The sequence below is a fragment of the Haliaeetus albicilla genome, chromosome 4, assembly GCF_947461875.1.
Source record: "Haliaeetus albicilla chromosome 4, bHalAlb1.1, whole genome shotgun sequence".
NCBI lineage: Eukaryota > Metazoa > Chordata > Aves > Accipitriformes > Accipitridae > Haliaeetus > Haliaeetus albicilla.
Window position 1 is genome coordinate 51944946 of NC_091486.1, and position 27842 is coordinate 51972787.

General features: G+C 41.8%; 2 protein-coding genes across 11 annotated transcripts in view; one reads left to right on the forward strand and one right to left on the reverse strand.

The window, feature by feature from the left end:
- The first annotated feature begins 1460 nt into the window (after window positions 1–1460).
- MMP23B (matrix metallopeptidase 23B) lies at window positions 1461–27724 on the forward strand. Of its 8 annotated transcripts, none has more exons than XM_069782706.1 (10): window positions 7612–8139; window positions 11982–12127; window positions 15035–15174; window positions 16391–16558; window positions 18512–18676; window positions 19616–19726; window positions 20728–20854; window positions 21532–24747; window positions 25516–25627; window positions 27277–27724. In XM_069782706.1, exons 1-8 carry the CDS (start codon window positions 7969–7971, stop codon window positions 21704–21706), a joined length of 1203 nt encoding a protein of 400 aa, XP_069638807.1. In that variant the 5' UTR covers window positions 7612–7968; the 3' UTR covers window positions 21707–24747; window positions 25516–25627; window positions 27277–27724. The 8 variants fall into 8 exon arrangements, with proteins under 8 accessions (XP_069638812.1, XP_069638807.1, XP_069638810.1 ...); XM_069782709.1 differs by having other exon boundaries at window positions 21532–22057; XM_069782708.1 differs by having other exon boundaries at window positions 7650–7706; window positions 7805–8139; window positions 25516–27724.
- Window positions 24263–27842, reverse strand: part of LOC104317736 (cyclin-dependent kinase 11B) — a 34715-nt gene continuing 31135 nt past the window's right edge. For all 3 annotated transcript variants that reach the window (XM_069782701.1, XM_069782693.1, XM_069782692.1), the window contains 3 exons: window positions 27531–27679; window positions 25747–25936; window positions 24263–24717 (listed from right to left, as the gene is read on the reverse strand). In XM_069782701.1, the coding sequence (XP_069638802.1) occupies window positions 24625–24717; window positions 25747–25936; window positions 27531–27679 (432 nt within the window). In that variant the 3' untranslated portion in view covers window positions 24263–24624. The remainder of the gene's footprint in view (window positions 24718–25746; window positions 25937–27530; window positions 27680–27842) is intronic.

A 27842-nucleotide genomic window follows, 5' to 3' on the forward strand; every position in this document is an offset into this window, starting at 1 on the left:
TCCAGCTGTATTGTGTTTTCCAACTGTCTGACTGAAGAAATATTATCCACTGAGTCCATCCTGTAAAGTAACTGTTGGTGGAAGTGGCAACCTGTAAGGGCTAGTGTGCCATGAGTGTGTGTATGTATACATACGTGTTTGCGTGTGTGGTGTATATCTTTAATGACACAATTATACATAAGCATACTGTTTGTTACATATTGCAAGCAATGTTTAAAACAGCAAAAGTATTGTGTTCCTCTACTATCTTTGTTCATTAGCAAAGAGGTGGCAAATCTTTTAAAGAAATTTTTAACTTTGTGGAATATATATGGTAGTTACAGGAATACTTATTATTTCTTCATAATCCCTTGATGTGAGAAAGTCTTGTGTCACAACCTCTGACTCCTATAGATAATCTTTGTCAAAATACTCACTTGGGGCTGTTACAGTTTCAGTGGATTTTTTTGAGCTCTTGAAAATGGATCAGATTTAACCTGTAAATTATTTGGTTGAGTTAGATTTAACACCCAAATAATTAAAGTTGAATTTCAGAATCAGCTTTGGTAAAAATAAGAGGTGCAGATACCCATTTACGTATTTCCTAGAAGTTCATGTTAGTGTAAATTCCTTTGGAATAAACCAGGCATTTCCCCAAAATGTTTGCTATATTGTGGTAGGGCAGCAGTAGAAAAGTACTGTGCAAAGGCTATTTTCAAAGAGTACAAGACTGAGCCGTCTGTATAACGTAAGAGCTGCTTTAACCGCTATTTGGTGCAAGTCAATAATTTTCCAGACTATACATTACCACAACCCCATGTTAAGCGTTTTTTTTTTTTAAATGTAGTTCTTTCACAGCCCTCTACATCAAATCCAAAAGCAGTTTACTAAAGGTAAAACTGATCGATACTTCATCATGTGTGTTTAAATGTATATGTGTGCTGCCCCTTGGGGAAGAGGGGACAGATATGGCAAACTGTTCAATATCTGTTGCGTTATTCTTGTTTCTTACGCCTAAGGTGTTAGTTTATACAGGGAAAAACAACAGGGAGCATCTGCTTCTTTTTTTTTTAATAATTTCTTTGGATACTAAATGAAGAGAGGCTTCCAAGTGTTTATTCTCCCTAAAGGAAAAAAAATTGTAGGAAGACTGCAGCCTTTGACTTCCAAGCTGTGCAGCTGTTGCAGAAAATGGAGATGATTCCCCCCCCCCCCCCCCGCCCCCCGGCTAATGAAAAGAGATTTTGTAGGGAAAGAAGAGCTCCCCTCAATTTTATGTTTTAATTTTTTAAAATACAAGTCCCATTTCAAGATCTGATTTTGTTTTCATATCTGAAATTCATTGTGTGGCCAAACTAGAGGTGGAATTTTGCACAGCTTAATATACCTGCCTAAGAACTACAGAAATGGTTTGTAAACATAGTGTTCAAGTTGGGAGTATATTCTTTCACGTCCCTGTTCCTGCTGCGGTTGGTTTTGAGGAGCAAGAGTTGAGCTGTTAAGCACCATTTTGACCCTTTCATTTTCCTAGTAAGAAGAAGGGAATCGCTGCACCACAACAGAGAAGAAACAGGATGGTCAGTGGAGCCACAGGAACAAGAGATAACAGAAGGCAAGCGGATGCTCATATGTGCCAGGTATGTTTTTGGCAAGCTTTGCCCCCCATGACAGGCTCAGCTCCGTGGGAGTCTGATGCTTTGGAGTGGTGAAGAGGGTTCTGCTGTTTTACCTTTCCTGATAAGCCTGCTTACATGGAGGGCCAGGATCAGAGAGTGACTTGTGGCCAATTGAGTGCCACGCTGGGTGAAACAGTTACCTTTGTGTACTTGCTAGTTCATCATCTAGTTCATGTGTAATCTGGTCTGTACTCTCAGCCTGCAAAAGAGTTTCTCTGCTCTAATACAGGCTTGAATCTGAAGTATGAGAAGAAAAAGATAACTGTAGTAAGCGGGAAAAGAGCCAAGAGCCTGAATTGAGATTAGGAGCTGCATTAAATTTAGCTAGAGATTGAGAGAGGAAAGGAGGGGGCAAGGTGGGGGAAGATGTTCCTCCCTTTTCTCCTTTTGCTACCCATTGGTATTCTTGCTGGTTGTAGAACAGCGAGGGCTGAAGAGAGGCAAGGAGGCATCAGAGCAGCAGGCAAATGCTCCTTTAAAGACAAAAGATAAATATTGTCATTAATTAATCAGTGTGGATAGTGAGTAACTTTCTGCTTGATGCTTATTACCGGTTGGTCTCCCATGAATGAGATTGACAGGTCTTCCGCAAATTTGCTGGGGACTTCCTTGTTTTCACTGGGGCTTCTGCCATCTCCTGAAATGCAGCTCTGTATGTTGCAGCAATGTACAGCAATGGTTTTGAAAGGGAAAGATCCTGCTGAGTCTTTCTGGTGTAAAATTTTAAATATAAGACGGCAGCTTATCTCATACTTGGAACTAGGGTTTCTAAGGCACTTCCTTTCGAAGTGAGGCAGAAACTCCACGTTTTACAGACAGCATGAGACTGAGGGAGTAGAGGGAGGGAGATTGCTCAAAAGGCAGAGTCAGGAGGAGAACCAATCTCTCCTTTGATTATGTTCCCACTAGTCCATTCTGCTCCCAGGATTTCAGGAGGATTGGTCCATCCAAAAAGAATTACAGATTATTAATATAGCCCACCAAACAGCAACAGCAAAAATATCCCCGCCCAGGGAAGCAATTCTTACTCTGTTATGGATGCGCTTTATTATCTGTGTATTGAGAAAAATCTCTCCCTCGCTTCATTCCTGAAATTCTACTCGCTACGTGGCCATGACTGGACTGCTGAGCTTCTGACTAGAGTCAAGACCGTGTCTCTTTGGTAACAGAAGGTCAGGCCAGTACAGGCACTTTTGTGAGCTGCAGCTCCAAATTGACAGTTAAGCAAAATATTCCGTTTTCTTTGCCAGCTGGATGAAGCCCTTGTTTTCAGCTCATTTGCTATTCAGTGGACCATGGATTTTTCTAGGAACATCAGCAGATGCTGATCACGAGGGGCTGCATGATAGAAAGTGGGAGAATGCTTGGGGACTAAAGAACATTCTTCTTCTCCCCCTCCCTGGGGAATGTTGCTCCCTGCTACAGCAGATATGCTCCTTTTTAGTCTGTGACCCATGGAAAAAGTACAATTTTTAACTGCCGTTCCCACAGGAACCATGCAAGAATGTCGGGTTGGTTTTTTCCCCCCAAGTTGTGAGATGAAGGGATAAATATGTAAGTGCTTTTTAAAATAAGAGCTATATGAGGATTTGCTAATTCTTTTCACATGGGCCACCAAGGAGCCAATATGTGGTAAATCACATTCAGCTGTGTGCACTCCCCCTCCCCTGCCTGCGGCCTGGATTTGGACTGGTGCCCTAGGGATGAAACGCTGATGCTCATGCCTTGAGTCAGATGTTAGGTCCTTCTCCTTTCCCTGTCTTGCCCACCTCCACGTAGAACTCCCAGGTCACAACAGGGGAAGCTAATCGGAGCAGTTTGTTGCAATGCTGAATAATAGGCACTTAATCCGTGAATAAATAAGAGGTTTCATAAGAGGCGAGATTCGTTTCGGATAGTCCGACAGCTGCAGTTGTAGCACTAGTAGTTGTTCTCTGTGTAGCCCCTCTTAGCATGAGTATAGGTATGTTGTAATAGATTGTTCTTGTGTTGTTTTGGGGACTTGAATGAAGCGGTGCCAGTGTGCTTCCCAGCCTGCTGCACCAGGGCTACCTTTCCTCTTAAATGTGGCAAATGTAGCAGAGAGAACCATTTAGAAATAGCGCTGAAAGTAACGTTTAATGTTAACAATAAAGAGGAGGAGAGAAATGCTAAGAATAATCCATGGAAGTGAGAAAGTATTTATCTTTGAGCTAAAACTTGCCCTTGGGAATGTAGCCATATGTTGCGTGTTATACAGCAGCCCCGCTTTAAACTAAACATTTCAGCAGTTAAGATTGAAAAGAGCACAGAAAGACCGAGGCGATTTAACAAGGAAAGTGTATTGTGTTGCACGAATGATCCAATCCTTTATGTTCTCTGTAGTCTCTAGTTGACCACTGTAGGTTTCATGCAACATTCATTCCCTTCTGACAGCTGTTTAGAGCCTGCTTTTTCATGTGACATTTATTGCATGCAGACATCTCGGGATATGCATCCCCGACTGTTTGCTTAGAAAATCCCAGCTCCCCACAAATGATATCCAGGTCCTGGTCACTGCTGCTAACAGCATGAAGACAAAGCAAAGTCAGTTCTGTACCCTGCCTTCCCTTCCTATTCCCCATTACACCATATGGATTCCCTCAAAGTGTAATGTGTTCCATTGCTTTTAGACACTGTGCAGAAACCAAAGCCAGGAATGTTTTTCTGTTCAAATATAGTCAGGATGACAACTCACGCCTGTAGTCCAAACCAAATATCTGCACTCGAGAACCTGAGACCTCTAAAATTCATCAGAACTCCAAAGTCACAGCAGCAGTTCTCTGCACTTGTGTAAAAGCAATCCTTGCAGGGGCTCAGGCTGCCTGATAAAGCACAGAGAGTATTTTCAGCTGTTGGAAAAGACAGAGATAAAACTTAGTCATAGTTCAGACTAACTTCTTGCCCTTGGTACAGGGCAACACTGGCTCCCAGAAGGGAGTCTGGGGAGTTGTCTGAAGCATCTGAAAGAGGCTTAAATTCTGACAAGTGCTGTAGATTTGAGGCCACTGATGGCTGCATGTGAGAGTCCTTTAAGTACAAGTCTCTCTTGGGAAAGCCATGATACTCTTAACCCAGGGCAGAGAACACGGATGAAATGTCAACAGATGTGCACTCTGGTCCTGATAATCCTTAAAATATCTACAGAAGAGAGCTGTGCTTGAAATTTAACAATGACAGTATTAATGAACTAAGTATAAACCTGAAATTTCACTTTTTACCAGCAGTGACACTGAGGATTCTGGCCAGAGCTTGTGCACCAAAGAATCCAGATGCACAGTGACTTTATCAGAGGCACTGTTAGTGTGCACAGCATTAAGTTCATGTGTCTCCCTTAGCTCCGCAAGTTGCATCTGTAAGTTCTGAATACCTCAGCATAACAGCTTTCCTCATCTGACTCTCATTGCTATAATAACTGAGGTTTGTCTTGGCCTTACTGCTGAGCTGGTTTCTGAGCAAATACTTGGCTTAAATTTTAAAAGTTTTGAAAGCATTCTGCAGCCAGTGGTTTGGTAAAGTTGGACGCACAGGCACTGAATTTTTAGGTGGATGGGCACAGTGCATTCCTACCATATTCTCTCCCTTCTGATCCATCAAGGTATAACCTGCTTGCTACCTTGACAAGGAAGCAGGATCCTAAATGTCTCAGAGGTCACAAATCATCTCTGCAGCTAAAGATTCCCATTCACCCACCACATGCGGTGCAAGAAGATAAATGGCTAATATACAGTACGGTCTCTTTCCCCATTCAGAATACTTCAGTAACTCATGGAAAAAGCCTTGGCTGTGCTAACCTTTAGTAGCTGCGTGAAGAAGTATTCGGAAACAATGAGGTCCTCAAGAATGCGCTTTCTCTAAAGTGCTAGATACTAACTTTGGGCAAGGGGAGGGGTCTGAGCTGAGATATATTTTACAAAAACTTTTACTTTCTTTATGTTGGGATGAAGGAAATTCTTAGTTCCCTCAGGCTATGTGGTTGAGTTCTCAGTCTGTGCTTTAAAACTCAGGTTCATGTAGTCATCTTCAGAAACAGTAAGGTGCTAACTGAGTACTTGGAAGATTTCACATTCCTGCTCTGCCAGATTCCGTGCTTGACCTCAGGCAAATCTTTTCTCCTCCACAGTACTGTGGGCCTTAAGCTGTAAAGTGCAGATAATAGCACTGCCTTACCTTCAAGACTGATGTGAGATTAAATGCTCTGGGAGATTGTGAGATGCTCAGACACTCTGGCGAGAGGAGAGGGCATATGTAATAGTGCATAAGTTAAAATATTTTCAAACGCTGCTGACTTTTACTAGCTGTATAAAAGGTGGATGCATTTAATGCTGTTAGGCAGTTCCATGACTGAAACTCAATGTTCTTCCAGCACTGTGTTTGCTGGCAGTATTTTTCTTTCAAGCCGGTACTGCTTTACTGGAGAAGATCTCTTGGCTGAAGTTTTTGAGCCCCATTCCAAGGCAGGTTTTTACTTCAAGACTCCCTTCGCAGTCAGTCTTTCTGCAGATGTGTTCTTGTCTACAGACTCTGACAGAAACTTGTTCAGGGGACTTGAGACACTGGTAAGTTTAGGAGTGTGTTGTTACAAGTTTCTCACTTCATGATGTGGTCTACAGCTCAGACCACAAACGGAGGTGCATTTGCACCACTCTTTGGAGCTCTGAAAAAAGCTCTTTTTCAGAGTGCTCACGCACAGGCATGTTTCATTCTGCCGGCTGTGCTACTGGGGAAGAGGTGTAACTATCCCTAGAAAGTTGCAGCTCACAGCTGAGATGAGCCAATATCTCAGACTGCTGCAGTTGACTGCTTTGGTCCACAGGAGTTAGAGCCCAGTACCGTTGCTTTCTGCTCTTTCTCTTCCTCCTAGTTCCAGCTTTCCTTTGTAATTCTGTCCATAACTTCCTTCCATGTTACTCCTTATTCTATCCTTCTCCTGGTATCTGAACAACTGCTGCACTTTGTCTACTCTCTGCAGAAAGTATGTTTTTTCTCGGGGGGGGGGGGGGGGAGCTTGGTGAAAATTGAAAAACAAAATTTTCATGAAATTGTACATGAACTCATTGGTCATCCTTATTCTGAGTTGTTTAAAAGCTCCAGGCCAGGTTTAGTCTGAAAATACATGAAACATAAAATGTTGCAAGCTTGATTATGAACTAGGGAAAAAAATTCGAATGAAACCATTTTTCATTATTAAAAGTGCAAGAAGTTTCTGAAACCTTTCAGATGCTTCGGATATCCCCTAGGAATGTTTTATACTAGCTGGCAACAGAACTACCGCCTCCCTGCCATTTGCTTGGGAAACTAGGAGATTGCACAGTTCCTTTTCCTCTCTCTGGTCAGAACTGTTTAGCCAAGGACACCCCACCTCAGGAGCACTGAGTATCTAGCACTTAGTGACCAGGCAGAAAAGTGCAGCTATTTCTGAAAACCTGAGAGTTTCTGAGTAAGCTTTTTCAAAAAGTCCTGAACTGACTTCTTGTCTGCAGCCTGGAGATGCCTTAAAGAACCTAACAGCTTCGGACAAACTGACCACTTCTCCAGGTCAGTCTTTCTGATGTGCTCAAGCTAAGGTGCCCCAAATCAGTAAGATTCTGAAAATACTTGTCTTTCTCAGCATGATAACCCTTGACTGGGTAGCTCCCAAGTACACAAGAAATTTGCAGTTCAGTTGCCAAGTTTCATGGAAGAGGGAGTTGATGTTTACTTTTCTCTGAGTTTGTAAACTCCCTGACCAGAATTTCCTAAGCAGAGAAGCCCTGCCTGCCCTCTCACAGCATCTCATTTTTCATTCTGCTCCTGAAGACAGCCCTTGACAAATGACAGCTCTTCTAGTGTTAAGCATCCCTAATGAAACATTCCAAGGGCATGATGCTGGCTTCTGGATTCCTTTTTTCTGCCCCCTCCCCCAATTTTTTCATTACATAAAGCTGACAACTGCAGATTGGTCCTCTGTTGATTATACAGTTAAAAGAGTTCATGTCCATCCCAGCTTGTTTCACTGCTGCTTTTCCTCCGCCAGCCCAACTTTCAGCTGCAGTAATATGATACCACTTGGCAGAGGCTAAGAGAATCTTTGGCACATTGGAAACAGGCTTAATGTAAAGTCTACTTTTTTTTTTTATTATTTTTTTTAGAGCTTTTTGAAACTCTAGTGGTTCTGCACAACTTTGGCAGTGACTGCAGGGCTGCTCAGAAATACTCCAAATGCAACTGTGAGCAAAAGGATTACCAATGCATTCTGTGAAGAGAATGTCTTAATATCTGTCACATCTCCCTCTAAAAAGTATTAAAGAACGACATGGATCAAGTAGAGCAACTTTCTGCAGACAGAAGGAAGAGCTTCCTCTCAGTTGACAAGAAAAAGAGCAATAGCTGTAGAACCATTGTGGGATTTTTATGCATATTCCCTGTGGTGGCTTTGCTGGCTATTGTGGGAGATCCAGCTGGAGCTGCAGTTCAGAAAAGTCAGGTAGGAGAAAGGATCTAATTCTCAAATGCTTGAAAGGGGAGTGGGGATATCAAATATATGTACATGTGTATTCTTTTTAGAAGACGGATACATTCAGGTAGCAATCTAAACAATATATAAATAACTGTTAAAGCAACAAGTTCTGTTTATGGCTGTTTGAGTCCCTTTTTGCAAAGGATCCTAGAAGGTAATTATGCATCCAAGTAGAATCAGATTATTAGAGATGTGTATGCAGCTTGCAGACAACCAAACAGTGAATGCACAAAAGGTTTGGGTTGTTTTCCCTCGGAGCTTTGGCTATTCTTCTTGAGCACCTCTGCTTTCCCAGCCTGGTATGATGTGGCATGCACATATTCTGACTTCCACAGCAGCTGAACTTTCCTAGAAACTCCAGAGGCAGGGCTCGTAGTGTAGGATCTAAACTGGGAGTTAATGCGGGACCTACAGAAACTATGAGCTGGTATTAACTCTCTTTCAGGGTCCATCCATTAGCAAGATATGCTGGGACAGATCAATATTCAGGGGGAACTCTTGGAAGGCTCTGGGAGTCTCAGAAGCTGATCTCAATTTTTGCTTTTAGATTAATTTTAGCTTTTAATTTTATAAAAAACCAATCTTCTCTAAGCGCTCACATCCTTTCCTGCTCTTTGTGTTTATGAAGATCCTGGCAATAACATCCCTTGTTTGCATCACATGCTCAGGGCTCTTATTAATTGGTACTAAGTCACAGAGTTCTGTTACTGTTTAGTTTATGAGAGGGGAACTGCATGACTAGGAGAGAGAGGGGAATGAATTACATTCATTACCACTCAATGAAGTCAATTAATGGGGGTCTGACTGCACAGGGCGGATAATACAGAGTAGGGATGTTGGCCAGTGTCTGCCTTTATATACGTTGGTGTCTGTTGTAGTTGTTGAGAGAGAGAGAATTGAAACACCTGTCCTTCTAGTACCTCCCAAGCTTTTTGAATGTTTCAGACCTTAACCCACAGTCGAATGGGTTTCCTCCTGGCAGCAGCTGACCTCTTCTCCAGTTCTGAGTATTCCCATAGTCTTGGTTATTTGGCATCCAGACAGGACCTTTGATCCAAATTATACTGTGAAATTTTTAACTAGGTCATTCCATTTCTGTCAGAATCCTACATCTGAGCTACAGCCTATGTGTGGTACCCCACCCTTCCCTGATTCATTTTGCAACACATTCTTAATTAAAAGCATCCTGTTGCAGCAGTGGTAGGTAGAACAAAGACTGAAGTAGAACAAAGACTGAGCAGAATGTTTGAGCAAGAGAACTCAATGCTCTGCACCTTTCTTGATCTAGTGGCTAGGCCAGATACAAGTTTCAATGATTGCTGTTGGGCCTGAGTCGCCCTTACTTTCTTTTGTATTTTGAGGATAAGCTGAGTAGGGACAGATCATTCCCCCCCCCGCCTTGCTTCTTCAGCACTTGTGGCCTTAGGGTTTTAAGCTCAATGGCTGTAGAGAAGACAAGAATTTTTCTCCCATGGGGCTGCAGGAGTTTTCCTTGTAGAAGGAGAAGCCAGCAGGCTGTTTCTGACTGTCTCATTTTCGTCTGCTGATACCCAGGGGGCTTTAAGAAGAGCCTCAGGATTTCGCCCTGGTGTAATTTAATAGCCCAGTGGCAGAGGATACAGAATGCGCAGTGTCTGTTACTCAGCCTATGCAGCTTACAGCTCAGCGCATTCTCATAAACTGGAAATGGCACCAGTTGGGCTGTGAATTATAGATGCTAGAAAGCAAATGCACTGCGTGTTCTGCTGGCTTTGCTAAGGAGCAGGAGCGTTGATTGCAAGGATAGACAGCTACTGAAGAGTGTTAATACCTTACCTCATCCCATCACAAGTTATCAGGTCTCCTGAGTCAGAGCCCATGGACTGACTGAGAATTCACAGTACTAGCAATCCTGTGCTATTCCTGACTGATGCCAGAATGAATGTGTAATCAGCCCCAATACTGGCAAGGGATCGTAGAGAAAACAACAAAGGCAGAAAGGATTTGTCTTAATTCTACCCTACTTGAAAGAACTGCAAAAAAAAAAAGGGAAAATATCTTATTAACCTGTAATTATGAGCTAATCTTCTCCAGGCTTCTCTTACAGCTCCAATAGATTGTTGACACACAGGTTGGCTGATCCTCCACCTTGTCTGTGCTGCTCAAAAGGATGCAAAATTTTCCTTTCCTATCAAGGGAAAATGGCATTCTCAGAGTAGAATCAGAGGTAGAAGCCACTGGAGGTGAAGGGAGAGGGACAACAGCCAGTGTACTTGCATCACGCATGCCTTAGTGAAGAAGGGGCTAGGCCTTGAGCTGAGCAAGCCACAATGTATGGGTTCATCAACCAGATCCCTTAATACAGCAAAGTTGCAAAGGTTAAAAGGGAAAAGTGATCCTGTGTGTTCTTTCATTAGCAAATTGGCATCTGAAGGCTCCCAGAAATGCCATCAAATACCCTGCCAAAAGCTTGCAACTTCGAAGGCAAGGTATTAGTTAACATCTGTCTCATAGGTGATGTTCTATGGCCCTTGTAATTCCTTACATTCAAAGACTATGCTGATTTCAAATTGTGAGACAGACCCACAGCTGAGATGGAAGAAAGACTAAAAGGCTCTCCTTGTAGGAAAGAAAGATACTGAGATCAGAACAAGATAGAAGCTAGTATGGCTCACAGACCTGAGCAAAAAGAGACTGGTTTCCTAGGATAGAGTCCCTCAGCCTGTTAGCAGTCACAACTAGCTGTAGTTAAGGAGAGGTGCTAATGATTTGGGCCGTATCTGGCAGCTGTTGCTTCGGGCTTCTTGTCTTTTCTTGCTGTTGGCTTGCTGTGAGACCAGGGATATGCTGTTTTGACTCTCAGCCTCAGTTCTTCCATGACTGAAATGAAGACAGCTCTTGCTTTCTATAGAATGTGCTGTGAGGCTGAACAGACTTGTACTGGTGCAGCTTTTATAACGTTGCCACTATACATATCGCTTAGTAAGTCTTGGTGCCTGTGGAGCAAAGATGACCCAGAGATACTCAGTGTCTTAATCCTGAAAAGGGAAGACAGAGCAGGTAGACTTCCAGAGAACTGTGTTGGGTCCCATTCTTCTACCTCCACTACTCAGGACTGAAAGGCTTTTATAGTTTGAGTCAGACGTGTCACGAAATATGATGTCTTTTACTGTATGGTGGCTTTAAAAGCACTCCAGGGTTTCCAGGGCTCCTATTTACTTTGAAGGCATTTCAGATCCACAATGCAGCTTTATAAAGAGCTCTCTGCACAAAGGGTTGCCTGTTTTACTCATTTGTCCAGTATTTTATTTCTTCTGTGGTGAGGCTGAAGAGCAATAGCAAAGTGAAAAGGAAATGAAAACTTTCCAGGAAGAGCTGCAGCACTCACTGTGGCCAGAAGCCTACTGAGGCCTCATTTCTGCTCCATCTGTGCCGCATTCCAAGCGGAGAGCAGAGCGGCTGCAGTGCCCTATTCTGGAATCATGCAGCAGCTCAAGGGAGCCCACAGCCCTGATCCTCTGTGATCCAGTGTTGAGGAGTGCTGCTCCCTTCCTTTCCTCGTACGTCTTGATCTAAGACACACCCCAAGAACTCCTCACAGCGTAGCCCCTCTTTTGCTCTGTCTTGGTTTTGTTCAGCACGCTCGGAACAGGCATGCTTTGCAAAGCACTGACTAGCTGACGCGCTAGTCTTGTCTCCTGGATGCCCATAAGAGAGTACCAGTTTTGCTCCCCAGCCTCCACATGCCCCATATCTAGTAGTTTTTCTTTTACACTGTTCAATCCTGCAGTCTCTCCCATCTCTTTCAACCTGCTGTTTTATCTTTTAAGGAAGATGCCACATCACCTGGTCTTCATGGAGTGAGTGTCTCTGCTTTGCACAGTCCAACTTTCCCACCTCGGCCTCCAGCAAGGAGAAAACGATACACGATCACACCAGGACACTTGAAATGGGACCACTTCAACTTGACATACAAGTACGGACTTGCATTAGCCCTAAGAATTAGCCTTTTCTGTCACTGGGGTCTGAGTTTTTCCTGTCACGGGTATAGATATTTACCATATGAACATCACTAATCTATTTGCTAATGAATGGATAGCTGCTAAAGCTGCTCTAAAGTAGGAAGTATTTTTACAAATGCTGCACCTCTCATGTCAGCTATGGATCGTGCAAAGCATTGTCGTTGCATTAGAAGCTAGTAGCACATAATGGCTGTGTGCTGGGGCTACTTATAGTAAAACTAACTGTTCAGGGACAGATTCAGGCTTCAGATAGATAGGCTTCCCAGAACTAGGGACTTCCTTCAGAAGGTAGTGAATTGAATACTAACTCTGTCATGCTTGGTATTTTTAAAAGAGTTCTGTATGAACCTAAATAATCACTGAGGGAAATAGCTATTGAAAGGTTCTGTGATTTCAGGAGGACAGAGCTCTGTTAGTGCTGAGAGCTTTTAGGAAACTCTTTCTCCCTGTTGTCTTTGGGAAAGGATGCCAACTCTTAGATTACTAACAAATAAACAATAAAAAGCCCTTGGCAATTCTAGGGTGAGTGAATGTTAACCCTAATATTTTCAGATGTTTCTGCCAAGGAGAAGTGGCTGTCCAGATTACTGATTTCCAGCTGGGTTTACCACTGCTCAGAACCAGCAGCATGCCAGCAGTACCATACAGCTATAGAGTGGTCTGGTTTTGATAGGATGGAGCTATGTAAATGTGCAGTGCTAGTACTACTTTCAACAAGCAGGCTGTTCAGAGCCAAAGCTGATGGAATCCTATGGATTTTCACACTGAACTGTTTCTCGTTGCTGTCCGTCTTTACTGCTACTGCTGGCATAAGGCAATGTCGCTCCTGTTTGGTGTTTAGCCTTGGAGCAGCTCTCTTCCTTACTTTAGCAGTGGCTGAACAGCCCCTGAAACCATCCAGAGCGATGGGCTGTGGTGGCAGCATCCTGAAAAGATGCTTTTTCTCTCTGGGAAAATATTAATGGTATTGTTGAGTATTTTTCAGGAGAGCTAAGATGAGCTCAGACAGAACAAGGTTCAGGGAATCCCCTTGGAAACAGTTTCATAAGATGAGCACTGGCAGGTAGAATCAGACTGTCACGGGAAACCTCAGATTAGCAGGAGTCCTGGAGGTTTGACTGAAGAAAGGCCTGTTGTTCACTCCTGGCTGAGAGTCTGCACCTTCCTGGAGACACAACAGCCAAACCAGGTTTTTTCAATGTCTTATGTGATAACAAAGGTCCTTTTAATGTGGCTGCTAACTCCAGCCACTCCTGACTTTAAGGTACAGAGCAAGCCCCAAACCCGACCTCTCGAGAGCTGCAGTCACTACCTGTTAAACTGCAGTGGCTTGAATGGCAGGTCACACTGGATTTCTGAAAACACTTATAAGTGGCCTCCGGCAGCAGCAATATGTGTTGCAGCTTTTTCTTGGCATTGGGCTGAGGACATCGTTATGGAGCTGTGAGGGTCCCTCCCACGCTCTCGCTCTGGAAAACTCGACCAGACTGTGACTGTAAAGGGTGGGAGAGTTTTCTGTCACCAACAAACAGGAAAGGAAGGCATTTTGAGCTTTGTTTGCAGTGGATTTGCCTGAGGCAGCGGAGGTAAGGAGTGAGTGAGGAGGGCGAGTGGGGTGGGCAGGATGGCAGCAGCTGCATCTGTCCGAAAGCTCTGCGCTAACCCCTTTCTTCTCCACAGAAGCAGGAGGGGGAGTAGCTCAAGGTCCCCAAATGCAGGCCGGGAAGATAATTTGCAAGGTGTGGCTGATGCTGCAGTTACCTCTGTTCTCTAGGTAGCTGTAATGCCATTGGTTACACAGATTTCTCGTCGTTACTGTCGCTGGCCTTATTTGCTCGACGTGCGGTGGTGGTTGTTGCGTTGTTCTGTGGGTGATGCTGTGGTGCTGATCACTACACGTTTACTTCCCGGTGGACAGCAGGGGTTCTGCCTGTAAGCCCAGCAAAGAATGAGTGGGTGGCATGAACCTGACTCCTTCACACTGAGCAGAGAACGTATCTCCCTTTACGCTTATCCCAAACAGGCTAAGCCTCATGATAGTCTTAATTGTCCAGGTTCACGTTCATTAACAGCCTGGCTTGATACGAAACCTTCTGCTCCCTTTAGGATGTGCTGGGACGAAGGGAGAACATAAACAGCATAGCTAAAAAACAACCAGAGGGGATAGCAGAATATACACAGCTTTTCCCAATTGCTACACTTCAGGCAATTTCCTGAATGCAGATCTTCTTTTGGGACAAGGTAAGTTTCTAGGAGCCATCTATCCATTTCCATGGTTCTGCCATCCTGCACCAGTCGTTTTCTCACCATTCAGCTGTATCTGTACCTGTGGCCTAAGCAAAAAGTGCTCTCGAGTCTCCCAAGTGATGAGATTTTTTTCAAAGGAAATAACTTGTTTTACTGTCAAACTTTTGATAACCTTTGGAACCCTTTCAAAAGTTCTGCCCGAGTGTTATAATTCAGCACGTGCACATACACGGTAGCCTAAGTGTTATGAATAGGAGTTACCTAGTCTGCTGCTGAAATGCAGTTGTTTCCTCTTCTAGCAACACTGCACAACAGACTGGGAGATGTTAGGATAAAAACAGATTTCCAAGAGAACCTTGTCTAAAATGGTGTGCTTGAGGAGGGACAAAAGCTGTAGTCCGGAACATGTGATTGTAAATATATTGTAATATTGTAATATATTAGTTCCTGTGGGGGTTTTATTAAATATTCATAATATCCAATTCAAGCTATTCCTGTTTTGAACCTATTAGAGTGAATGGAAAGACTTGATTTTCTGATGCAACCTTGAGAGCCTTCAGCTGATGTTTGAGAAGGGAATGCCATTTTCCTGAAGTTGTTCTGTGTTCCTACAGAATCCTGTCCTTTCCAAGAAACCTCATAAATGCCAGGGACACACGCAAGGGACTAGCGGCTGCGTTCCGAATGTGGAGTGAAGTTTCACCATTCAGCTTCAGAGAAGTGCCACGCCACGTAGCAAGTGACTTGAAAATAGGTAAGCCTGCGCAGGCTCCTGGACTGACGGAACACTCTTGTGCATGTTAACTCCACAAGGGACTTGTGGAGTTCGGAGGCAGGAGATAGTCCTCCTCTGCTGTATGGACATAGCAGGGCCTCTTGGATGAGGAACTGGGGCATCGTTTGCCTTTAGTCAGGTACAGAAACTACTTTTAGTTGCTCTACAGAGATCTTATTATCATAATTAACACTTTCTGTGAATCTTGCAGTTGGGAAGCTTTAGGTATTTGACAAGAATTAACCCTCAAAATCTGCCACTGGGACAGGATTAGCTCTATTCCACAGATGGGGAAACTGAATATTGAAATGACATATCCAAGGTCACACAGAGCAGGTGACGGATTCCAGTGTGTTTATGGTTTTAGTCTCCCTTTTGCTGATCCTGTTGAAGCACCATCTTTTCTCTGTCCTCCCTCCCCTCTCCTTTCTTCTGCCTCTGTACCGCTATACTTCCCAAGTTTCTCAAGCCTAGAAAAATGTTAGTTCTGAGGCATTATCTGCTCAACCCCAGATGTAAATTCTTCCTGGGATTTATGGTCTGTGTGAAAGAATTATTTCCTGCGCAGATGGCAGCAATATTGAGATAACCAGCAGATTTACCATTGTTTCGCAACGTGCTCTTCACTCTCGTGTTGCATGACGCTACTTACAGGCACACCATATGCCTTCCCAGGGGTCTGTCCTGCTACTACATGTGAGCTCCAAGTGGCCCAGTTCCATTGGACGCAGGCTACGCTGAGATGCTGTCATGGCACTGGCAAAAAGACAGCAAGCCGCTATGACTATAAGGCTATCTGCTTATTTACATTTTAAATGGAACAATTACATCCTGGGGTTATCATCTCACTGTCCAACTTCTCTCCAAAATAAAGAAGAATTTCCATGTGATGTTGCAAAAAGAGCTCAGCATTCCTTTCTGAAAAGTAGACTCATTTGTGTCTGTTGGAAACAGCTCTAAATCCAGGGTCATCACAGGGCTGAGTATAGTTTGCACCACAGCCATCATTCCTGACAATTGCTTTGCATTTATTTTTCCTTTTGTGGCTCTGTAGGTTGGAAAATATGTGGGATACCATAAGAGTGGGGGTTTTTTTGTTGGTTTTTTTTTTTTTGTAAACCACAAGTTTACAGCTGTCTGTGTCCTGGATGGCCTTACCCTGCTAGATACACTAAATCTGCTTTTTTTTTCACAGGCTTCTACTCTATCAATCACACAGACTGCCTGGAGTCTCTTATTCACCACTGCTTTGATGGAACAACAGGGGAACTTGCCCATGCCTTCTTCCCACCCAACGGGGAAATCCATTTTGATGACCATGAATATTGGATATTGGGGAATACCCGGTTCAGCTGGAAAAAAGGTAACACATGTCTCTGGGAGCGCATGATTAATGCCTGTAGGACTTTTATTTTAGTCCTTGTTCTGGGGTTTACCTAGTATGGGAAAGAGACAACAGAAATGGTTGTGATTTTCTGTAGTTTTGGAAGCTGTTGGTCTTGCTGTCATGTGACTGAACTGCTATAAGGGACCGTGTTTGGTGGCAGTGCCGTTTCTTTCTGAATATTTCAGTGGACTTACTAGTTTGGCCACATACTCAGTTATTACATCTGGCTTCTGCCCAGGCAGGTGCATCTCTGAGAAGGGCCATGTTATATTACTTTAACTTGTTGGCATGGCTCTTTACATTTTAGGTTTTTTGGGTTTGTGGGCACCTAAAAATGTCTGTGTTGCTTGCAGCTTGGTGGTTTTTTCTTCTTGTGTTTTTTTTTTTTTTTAAGTGATATCAAAACCAACTTTTAATTAAAAGCAGATGGTCCCTGACTAGCAAATTCGGTTCATATTGTATGACCAACTCAGTACTTTTTTTGAAAGTAAGATATTCTGCTTCTCACCAAATAAAAAGAGAGGAGAGGAGGTTTTAGGTGACATAGAAGGACTTTTCCTATCCTTGTTTTCCAAAGCACAGCAACAGATAACATCTAGGGACAAAGACCAGAGGGAGATGATTTTTAAAGCCAGAATGTCAGTGTGTATTAAGAAAAAACTGGTCAGATTAAATTTTGTGAAATACTCAGCTTTGAAAAGATGCCCTTCTCCATCAAACTTCTAAAGTCTGCTAACTATATCAAATGTCAATGTTTGTCAGGGAGAATAAAAATCAGAGAGTTTGGTAACAAGCCTATGCCTCGAAGTTACAGAGTTATCGGGGAACAATGTGTTTTTCTAACCTGCATTTTTCTGCAAGCAGCTGTTGAAACAAGTATAGACACTTGCAAAACTTGATTCTTAGTGAAGTTTTACTAAGATTATGGAATAAATCAGTGTCCTGAGTGCCAGTTCTGCCACTGACTCTCTATCATGGCAGTGTAACTCCAGTCTTTTCTATGGAGACAGTCCTGCAGTTGATTTGCATACAATTCAGTCACCTTTGTGAAACAGTAATAACAATTCTGACTTCAGAAGGCCAGTGTAAGGCTGAGCCATTTCATACTTGTTCACAATGATTGCTTCTCTTTCCAAAGCTAAATTAGCCTTCTTTATTGGCATAAAGAAGGATGGGAACAAAGTAGAATGAAATCATTGTTCTTCCAAGTCACGTCAGAGAGATTTAGCAGAATTCTTTAAGATCATCCAAAAAAATCCACCCACTAGGTATTCCTAGTTAATGTACTGATGAATTAAGCACACGTACAAGCTACCCCTTTCAGATCCTTTCTTTCCATAAGCAGTTGGGTTTAACACAGGAATTGTGTGAGATTCTTGTGGCCTGTAATTGTGCAAGGTATCAAGATAGGTGTTGGTAATAAATAACACCTCTTGCGAGTCATCTTTCAGTTAAAAATCCATCTCTGCTGGAAGCAGGTTTCAAGATGCTACCCAGAAACTATAGGCTATGGGGGATGCAGAGGTCAGTCAGAGGCTCTTTCAGACTGGAATATCCCAGCTAGCGGTCTCATTTCCAAACAGCCATTTCCAGTTACAGCTCAGGGCTGTGGGAACAAAGTTAGCAGAAAGCTGTCAAGAGTAAGTAAATGTTACGCAGGGCACTTGCCTTCATTTCAAACATTGCGCACTCAGAGCAGTTTTCCTGTAGTCTGGCAGTGCTGCTCTGTGTCCTGCTGTTTCAAATTAGAAGCATGTGGAAATAATTGGCTCATTTATTTGCACCCAAGCAGCTACAGAGAAGATGAAACTAGGGAAACCTTTGATAAGACCATACTGTCCTAGTGCTAAAATATTTCCTCTGGTTTTACACCAGGATTAGCAAATGTACTTTGCCACGCAGTGCCAGCTGTTTTTGTTTCTCTTCCAGGTGTTTGGCTTACAGATCTGGTACATGTAGCAGCTCATGAAATAGGACACGCCTTAGGGCTCATGCACTCCCTGAATCCCAACGCCCTCATGCACATCAATGCCACTTTGACTGGGAAAAAGACCATCTCTCAAGATGAAGTTTGGGGAATTCACAGACTTTACGGTAAGGAAGGCAAGGTTGTGCTCTGGGCTCCTCTGTGTAAAGAAGGTTTGCCTGAAGTGTCAGTTGGATCCTGTGGAGCTCTTATGGTGTTAGACCCTCATCATTTGGCAGGACTAGGCTGTAAGCCAGTGAGCAGGAGGGATCTGACTCCTTTTTATGCAAAGTAGAGCTAAAAGGAGGTGTAGTATTTCTGTTTCCAGCACTACTAGCTTCAAATGTGATAGACGGGAGGCTGGAGGTCCGTGTTCCCACCTCCCCAGATGGCAGTTCTGAGAAAAGGTTTCCGAGGTGTCAGTCCACTCTGTCCTCAGACTGCTCTGAGCAGCTCCAGCAGAGGCACAGCACTGTCTGTGTTCTCACGTGCCTGGATCATTATGTCCCAGCCCAGCAACCAGCTCTGGGCATTGACTCTTTGGGCCTTTTGGACTGTGGCTTATACAAGAATAAAAGGTCAATTTTAGCCGTGGAGAGCCCTGACTTGCATTTATACATCTGCAAGCATCAGGTGCCCAAAGGAAAAGCTCGTGTGCAAAGGAGGGGGGAAGGCAAACAGCTGTTAATTACTCTTTTGGCTGGATTCAGAAGTATTAATACATGACAAAGCTCTCTGCAAACCAAACAGGCTGTGGCAAGATTCTCTCAAGCTCTGACACGTTTGCCTGCTACTCTTCAAATGTGAGCTAGTGTAGGACTTACTTACAAATAGCAACTCGCGTGAATCACTGATGCTACTGCGTGAAAGTAGCTCGGTATCTAGTCCGCTGCTCACATAATAATGGTACCCTGTTCTAGTTAGTTATTTACTCCCGTTTTAGATTCTTTCCTATCCCAGCTCTACCATTTACATTGAACAATCTAATTTAGATGAAATGTCAATTTGATTCCCAGAAAGAACAGTCTACCCCAATCCCTCTAATGTCTTGTCTCCTTCTGTTTCAGGATGTAAAGACAGATTATTTATGTGCCCATCATGGGCACAAAAAGGTTTCTGCGAGAAACGCAGGAAGTTGATGAAAAAGCACTGTCCATCCACCTGTGACTTCTGCTATGGTATCTAACTTTTCTTCTGGGATTTTTCATGGGGTTTGCACAGAGGGAGGAAGTTAAGCAGAGTTTGCTGCAGGGATAGACAGGATCTTAATTCCACACTAGAGATCGGTGGATGCAAATGACTAGCCCCATCCAGCTCTAATGAGAAGCACAGCGGAGATGGCCTCTTACATATCTGAGCCAAGATCAAGGCTTGGAAGTAGGAAGCAGCTTTGATGTGTAAACATTTGTGGACTAGAACCTTAAACTGTCCCATTCTTCTCTAGTTAACTGAACCAATGATAGGGAGTCTCTGAAAACACAACTACTCTGTGTGCCTCAGACTGCTTCCCTTTTGGACCCAACTGAGGAAGTGAGATGCTGATGTGTTAAATTCAGGGATAAGAGATGCAGTACAGTTCCTGATGCAGTGGTGGGACATAAACAAGACAAATGACATCTCAAGCACAGCTGGACTTGAGCTGCTCTGAAGAAAAGGAGATAAAGTATGTTAATCACCTTATCTAGTCTCTCAGTTTTATGAATCCAGATAAGGGACTAATGGAGGATCAGGTCAAGTTACTGCAGCTGTGGAATTAAGCTTCAGATAAATACTTACTGACCTTAAGATGATGTACGGTATAACTAGTACCTCCTTCTCCAGTACAGAGGTCTTTTTGTAGATCACAGTAATGCAAAGATGCAGTCAGATCATTACAAATCCATATATTTTAGGGGACTGTTCATATACAGAATGTATACTCTTCCATAAATATGAAACAGGCAACGTGATTTTTTTTTTATCCCTCTCTGTCAGCCTACAAGCCACAAAACTGTTACCTTTGCATATGTATAACATTACATGTCTATCTAAGAATTGCTCAGTCGGAGGCATTTTTAAACTAATACTTTTAAGGTTCCTTAGGTGGTAACATAATTCTGTGAAAGTTTTAGAATGACTAAAGCTTGATAATGAGATATGCTAACTTTTGCCATTTCTTTCTCTCGCCTCTGGTGGACAGAATTCCCATTTCCAACCGTCCCCCCTACTCTGCCCCCGCCAAGGACAAAAACCAAGACTGTTTCTGAAGGCAGGAACGTCACCTTCCGCTGTGGACAGAAGATAATTCATAAAAAAGGCAAAGTTTAGTAAGTACTCTATCTTTTATTCCAGTCCTTTAGGAGACTTTGCAGCTTACATACCAAAAGGGATGAGGAAGGATGTCAAAACAGCATAAATAAGAATGCAGTTTATCTTCTGGAGCGTGTCACTGTCTTATTTGGCACTCAGAGTAGAAAGAGGGGGGCTGGCTAACTGTGAGAAGGGAGTGTGCAAATACTGTTTATAACATTGCAAAGCATTTAGTCTGAAAGCAGAGCTACCGGAAATGAGCAAGCCGAGTTGAAAAAGGATAAAATCCAATTCATATATATAGCACAAAGATAATTCTTACCATCAAGTCAAATTCCCTGGCCCAGATGCTGCAAAAACCTAGTCTTCAATTTACCCTTTTCAATTAATGGTTTGTTAGCTCTTACTAACGTACAAATACATTATTTCTGGATGTATTTAAAACAGATATGCTGAAGTCCATGAGTTAGTTTAGACTGAGGATCCAAATTCCCATCAACTTTCATTAAGATTCAAGCCCTGAAATTACTCAGTGCCCTGTTACATAGCTGCCATTGTCTACCTGAAATATATAGTAAAACTTAACCTTGTTTTGTTAAAGTCCCATCTGTGCTGTACATATTCAGCAAAACTTAAGATATTGCATTGTACTAGACATTTTGTAGTTTAATTTCTATTATTTTTCTTATGACAGCTGGTATAAAGATAAGGAGCTTCTGGAATACTCATATCCAGGTTACTTATCCTTAAATGAAGATCACATGAGCATCATTGCAAATGCAATTAATGAAGGAACTTACACTTGTATAGTAAAGAAAAAAGAAAGAATCTTGACTACTTATTCCTGGAGAATCAGACTGAAGCACTAACAAGGGCCCTGGAGTGAGCACTTCCATTACTGCTAGTTCTGTTTCAAATTCAAAACATTTCTTTGGCATTTTATATTTAATCTCCAGTAGTGCAACTGAACTTCTAAAATCAACTGCTTCCATACCTTGGGCAAAAAAGACTCTGAGACTCGATTACTGGAATGCAAAACTTTTCCACATTAGTTTTAATGATAAAGAATTTATCAAGTATGCTGTACAGAGAATTAAATTTTCTTTTTTAAAAAAAAAGTGTCAGATTTTGCAGTTAAACTCTGTGGATCACTGTGGACTGCTGAAAAACAAGAACGTAACTCTTCATCAAACAAATGAACGAACGGATTGATGGCTCAGGTATGTTGCAGTGGAGGCAGAGGTATTGTGGAAGGAAAATGACCAGTTGTACTCCGTAAGTGTTTTGCTGTCATTTTTTTAGATCCTGGTGCATAGCAATAGAAGCATGTATAAATAAAAGTATAAGACCTAATATTACTTTTACTTGCCAGGAGGATGGAGGGTCACAACAAACCCTTTCTAATGCCTCCATTCCACATTTTGACATCTTCAGGTCAAGTATCCACAGAATGTCTTCTCCCCCCCAGCTGTTTTCCTGTGGTTTGTATTTATTACTTGTATAATCTTATCCCAATAGACTATTTACCTCCATCAGCAGCTCCTCGTAAGTTGTCCTGCAGGTGTCTGATCAAGAAGCCTCTCAACTCCTTCAAGAGAGATGAGGTAATTTCCATCACTGTCCTCCCCCAGTCACCCAAGTGATCAGGTAAATGAGCCACATCCAACAGGAAAATAGCATTAGTAGTGGTAGGCAAAGCCTATTGCACTCAAACATCTACAGTGGTGGAGCATTCATTTGCACAGTTAGGAATCCCTGGCATTCATTACATTCAGCAAGACCCTTACTTGTATTAAAGCAGCCTACATTGGTCTTTGTCTTAGGTTCATCCTTTTTTAGTTGTCCTCTTAAACCTCTTGAAACAAGTTTCTTCCTACTTAAAAGTACCAACAAAACTGCAACTCACACACTGCAGTATAGGTCAGCAGCCTAGGAAGACCTCTGTATTAGAGCAGAAAGGCTCTATCAGTAAAATTCTCCTCTTGTTCTAGGACAGTTTTACCATCACAGTTAGCTAAGAGCACAGCATAGTATAAAACTTAAAAATGTGTCTTTGCATGAACAATTAAGCTCAGGATCATAAAAGGCAAGCACTCTATGCAAATATAGACAGTTGAGACAAAATAAAAGCTGAGATGCAGTAACCAAACAATGTTGCACTACTCAGGGAGAGCCCTTTTACAAAAAAGAAATTAAGGTTACATGTATCTCTCATAACCATATTAAATTTCCATTGCAATCCAGCATTAGGTTTTCTTTGTTTTACTGTAACTATCCCAACTTAAATGAATAATCCTTTTTGTCAGGAACATACATCTTCCAGCAACGTCCACACTGGCTGCAACAATGCCAAGGAAGCTAGGAAGGAAATAATTTCACAGAATGCAAGATGCATAGCACAGCTTGAAAGAAATACAAAATATGCAGTCATATTCTAATCCTTTAGAGCCTAGCGCAGGCCATGGCAAAATGGCTCTCCTTTGCTGTACTCACTGGGATGTTGCAAAACCCCCTGCTTTTCAATGGGTTATTGATCTCCACCTGTGAGGAATCTTGCTAAAATCAGGCATATTTCAGTTAACAGACTAGTAGTAGAACTGTTTCTCCTTCAGTACTAGGCAATGAATCAGGCCTGAAGAGAAAATAGTTCTGTACTCCTCCACAGGAAAAACAACAACAAACCCTACTGGTTTCAAAATTTAACGCAAGTTTTAGTACATCCAAATTCCAGAACTCTTAAAATGTACTGAAATTGGTAGAATGTTTATAACTTAAGTTAATCCTTTTACTGGACTGGTGCCGAGTTCTGATTGCATGAATACTCCTGTTCCCAGAAAAGAATGATAGCATTATAAATCAGAGACTCAAAAGGATGTGATATTCCAACATGATTCCTCCGGTCTTTCATCTTATGAGCAAGGACTGGAATATGGCATTATACAATCAGTAAAGCTAAGCTCTTCTTTTTATGGAAGAAGGGCATATTTAAAAGAACTTTCTCTAGAAAATAAAGCTTCAAGCCTCCATATTAAATCTTTTTTGTTTTATAAAACAATAGAGTACTACTTTTGCACCAGTGCCATTGTAAATACACATATACAACGCATCAAACAGTGTTCAGCTCAGCAGTGCACCCAAAAATAGTGTCAGTGAGTATTGAGCCCAACCCAGCCTAGCTCTCTCCAAGGCACACAACAGGAAAGAAACCTCAGAACCGTTATGGTTTTTTGCCCCAACTATATTCGGACACATACAATTTCCTTAAATTAAAAAAAGTTGTTTGCCCAGGCTGACAATACGCTGTAATAGTGTCAGCACAGATCTGGGGAGCAGCGGGAGGGGAATAATAAGTTTTCACTCTAGAAGACTTAATGCCACCAACATCCAAGTTTGCTGCATGTGAAGAAATGAAATCCTTCACACTATTAAACAATTAAAAATGTATTTTAATTCTACAAATTTACAAGGAAAAACAACAAAACAAAACAAACCCAACAAAAAAACCTAAAAATAAACCAGAAACTGTTCAAGGATTGTACTTCAAGTTTTCCTTTGTCAATTTTTGTAATGATCCTTGGCTTTTCAGGTTAATTCCAGTCCTCTAATGGAATGCAGCAGTTATACTCCACACTCAGCAAGAGCCTTTGAATCTGTGATGACATTTGACTTTTTTTTTTCCTGTGAAAAACATCTAGTTTCCCTGACGTGAAGAACAGAACTGGGGCACTCAGAAATCCACTCACATGAACAGTTGTTCTTTTTTTTTCCCTCCTCCTTCATGTTGAGTTTAAAACTTGAGGCTGAAACCAGGTCCTGCAGCAGATGCTCCTTGATTTGTGGTGGTCAGATGAAAACCTGTATCTTTCAGATCATCATCACCCTGTGAAAACCAATTACAATTCATTTATCAGTAAGTGTCTGTGCAGATGCATTTGTCTCCAACACAAAAATCTAAACAACAACAAAATAATCAAAGTATCTCTAGAAGATGAGAAACAAATGTTTGATTTAGTAACATCATAGGTAAGGCTGGTGCAGAGTGTTATTCACGATCTTTAAACATTGCTATTTCAAAAGTTATCTTCTAAAGGCATCTCAAGTGTATTCCTGGTTTGTATATCTACTTTTGACTGCACATGCAAAAGATGAAAAAAACTTGTGAACACACTGTACAAATAAGCATAAACTATGCTTACTCAATGTCCGATGAAACGCACTCTGCGTACCCTCCATGTCAATTTTTATATCCTGAAAAATCGAGGCTAAATAAACTTTTAAGGCTACTGCATCTGTTAAATTGGGTACAATAACTGCCATTTCATCTATGCTGAGACACGGAAATAGTAATAAATAGTTGATATAATTAAGGTACCTGAGACTGTAACATACTTAGAAGGGCATCTTTTTCAGCCAGCTTTTTTTCAAAATGGGGAGCACAATCCCCACAGATAGAAAGAACACCAACCTTGCCTTTTTTGAATTCTTCTCCAACTATTGGAAAAATGAGACTGTTTCTATCCACAAGATATGCATAACTTACCAGGCTTTGGATTTTTTTTTTTTTTTCCAAAAATAAATTGCAGCTTTAAAAGCTTAGTTGAAAGTGTAAAACAACACACACTTTCAGAAGAAACATTGTCGTGCGCTGTGATAAAACCAGGCATCATTTCCTTCTCAGATTATACACTGAAATTATAATTCTGTGAATACAACAGTAATTGGACCTGCCCTTTGAAAAGGAACAGAGGGAAAGCTGGACTGCTGTAGAAGTGGTTTGCATGCAAGTACAGGTCCAAAGCCCCAGAAGGCTAACAAAATGCAGCCCACATGAACTTTTCCAAAATTAGGATGTGAACATGTCCGAGGACATCAGAAGTCTGTGGCAGTTGCATCCATCTGCTATGCTTACCAACTGACTATAGCCAAGGCCTCCCTCAGGTGGGCGTGGGCTGGTACCACGTTTTACCCTTTGTTGCTCGCTTTTTGCCGGCCAGGTGGGAAACATGGAAGGGTCTATAGGAAGGGGAGTCTCTCGGAAATACTCGTGCTTCAAACCATCTTCAGCAGTAATTCTTCTGGCTGGGTAGTATGTCAAAAAGCTGAGAAGAATTTAGGAAGACAATGAAATAGGGAAGAAGAGACACAGAGAGGCAGAAAGGAGAAAAATTTTAGCCCCCAAATTATAAATTCTTCAGAAACACAATTTAGAATTTTCTGATTTTTAACAAAGAATTCTATTAATGGATATAATTGCTAACATATGGGCAATCTAACATAGCTAGCTAATTTTAAAGGCCTGCTTCTTACATGAACCTATAATTAATGGAACAGCAGCTAGAACTACGTATCAAAAGTAGCTTTTGTAGGAATCTGTTTACAGAGGTATAAATTGTTAAGACACCTCAGAACCTGTGAGTAGTCAGATATAGCTCCCAAGGGACCCGGGATGGTTCAGTTAAAATATTTTACAATGCTGCTTTGCTTTTTAGAGAAGACAACTGAGATAATATTGATACAGCACAAAATATTGTAATATAGTGTAACTTAACTGTACAACCTGTGGTTATTTTAAACCTTTCACAACACAGAAACATGTTTCTGTACTGTACTATTCATCCTACCAAACAGTGTTTGGCCCTGACTGTGTAAAAGCTTATATATCCAAGATTTGTACATGTAATGAGTTCTGCTGACTTATGTACACTTACTTGTGTGTTTCTGCAAGTTCCAGACCCACATGAATACTACAGAATTGTCATTCTTACCCAGAATAATGAAGACACAGCCCTGTCATAACCAATTAAGAAGTACAGATGACAGTTATGTGATACCTATCTTTAGTAAGACAAGTCGTGCTTGGACCTTCTAAAAGGTTATCTAACTTCCAATAAATTATTCACAACTCATTCAAAAACCTGGAGCAGCATAATTCTTAAAAATTGGAAAGACTGAAAAATCCCCCCCCTTAAAAAAAAAAGTAGGGTTTTTTTTTTAAATTTAAATTTTTTTTAATAGAGATAAGGTCTAAGTAAGATCTGAAACTCATTGATTTCCACTACTTCACATCATGAAATTTAAAGGCAGTATGAAGCGGGGGGGGGGGGGGGGGGGAACAACAAAAATTTCTCAAATCATTGTCAGCCTTTTAAAGAAGAATGAATTGGAACGCAATCAAAATGCACCAGTAGTTAGTTAAAAGGACTGCCAGAACATCAGATGTGACAGAACTCATGAACTTTGAAAATCTAGGAAAAAAACAGGATTGCTGTTTTCCTAATTCTTTATATGATCTCTAGAATGTACTGCTTTTTTTCCTTTTTTCAACTACAATTTAACTGTTTTAACAAGATCCATCAGCAAACTGCATGATAGCTGACTCACCACATAACATGACAGAATGAGCTGAAACTACTACTAAAACATTTTTCTGTTCTTCTAGGATATAGGTGTGCAAGAATAATCTCGGACTGAGGTTTAACAGCAGGTGTTGTTAAGAACATGGTACACTGAATAAAGCTGTTGTGAGAGAGTGAGGAATAGCATTGCAAGGAATGTCACAAACTGCAAATGCATCAGCATGCTTTTACAAGGTTAAATGCAGTGAAATACCATGCTTCACTACAAGTCATTTTCCACCACTATCAGAGCACAGGAACACATTTTCCCAAGGATACCCTAGAAGCTAGCACTTACTTGTTCATCAGATCAAACCCCTGATCAGAGAGGAGCGCTCCAAATCTCTTGCGTAGATTGTTATAGGGATATTCTGTGAATGTCATCTTCTTTACTGCTGGCAGCTCATTGTAACCAGGCCAGATTTTTTCGCTTGGAGTACCCAGATCCTGTAAATTAAATTATCTCCTTAATAAACTCATTCTAGATTGCAACCATTCTACTTATTCATTACATAGGTACAGGAGTTGATAAGTATCCAGAGAAAACAGACAAAACACAAATCACAGTCTTAGCCTACTATAAAACAAGAATCAGATTAATAAGCCTCTT

Bases quoted from the DNA above. Each gene is read 5' to 3' on its own strand.
- MMP23B (XM_069782706.1), top strand. From the start codon at position 7,969: ATGGATCAAGTAGAGCAACTTTCTGCAGACAGAAGGAAGAGCTTCCTC. The intron at 12,128-15,034 runs GTACGGACTTGC...GTGTTCCTACAG, and splicing joins CACTTCAACTTGACATACAA to AATCCTGTCCTTTCCAAGAA. The intron at 18,677-19,615 runs GTAAGGAAGGCA...CTTCTGTTTCAG, and splicing joins GGGAATTCACAGACTTTACG to GATGTAAAGACAGATTATTT.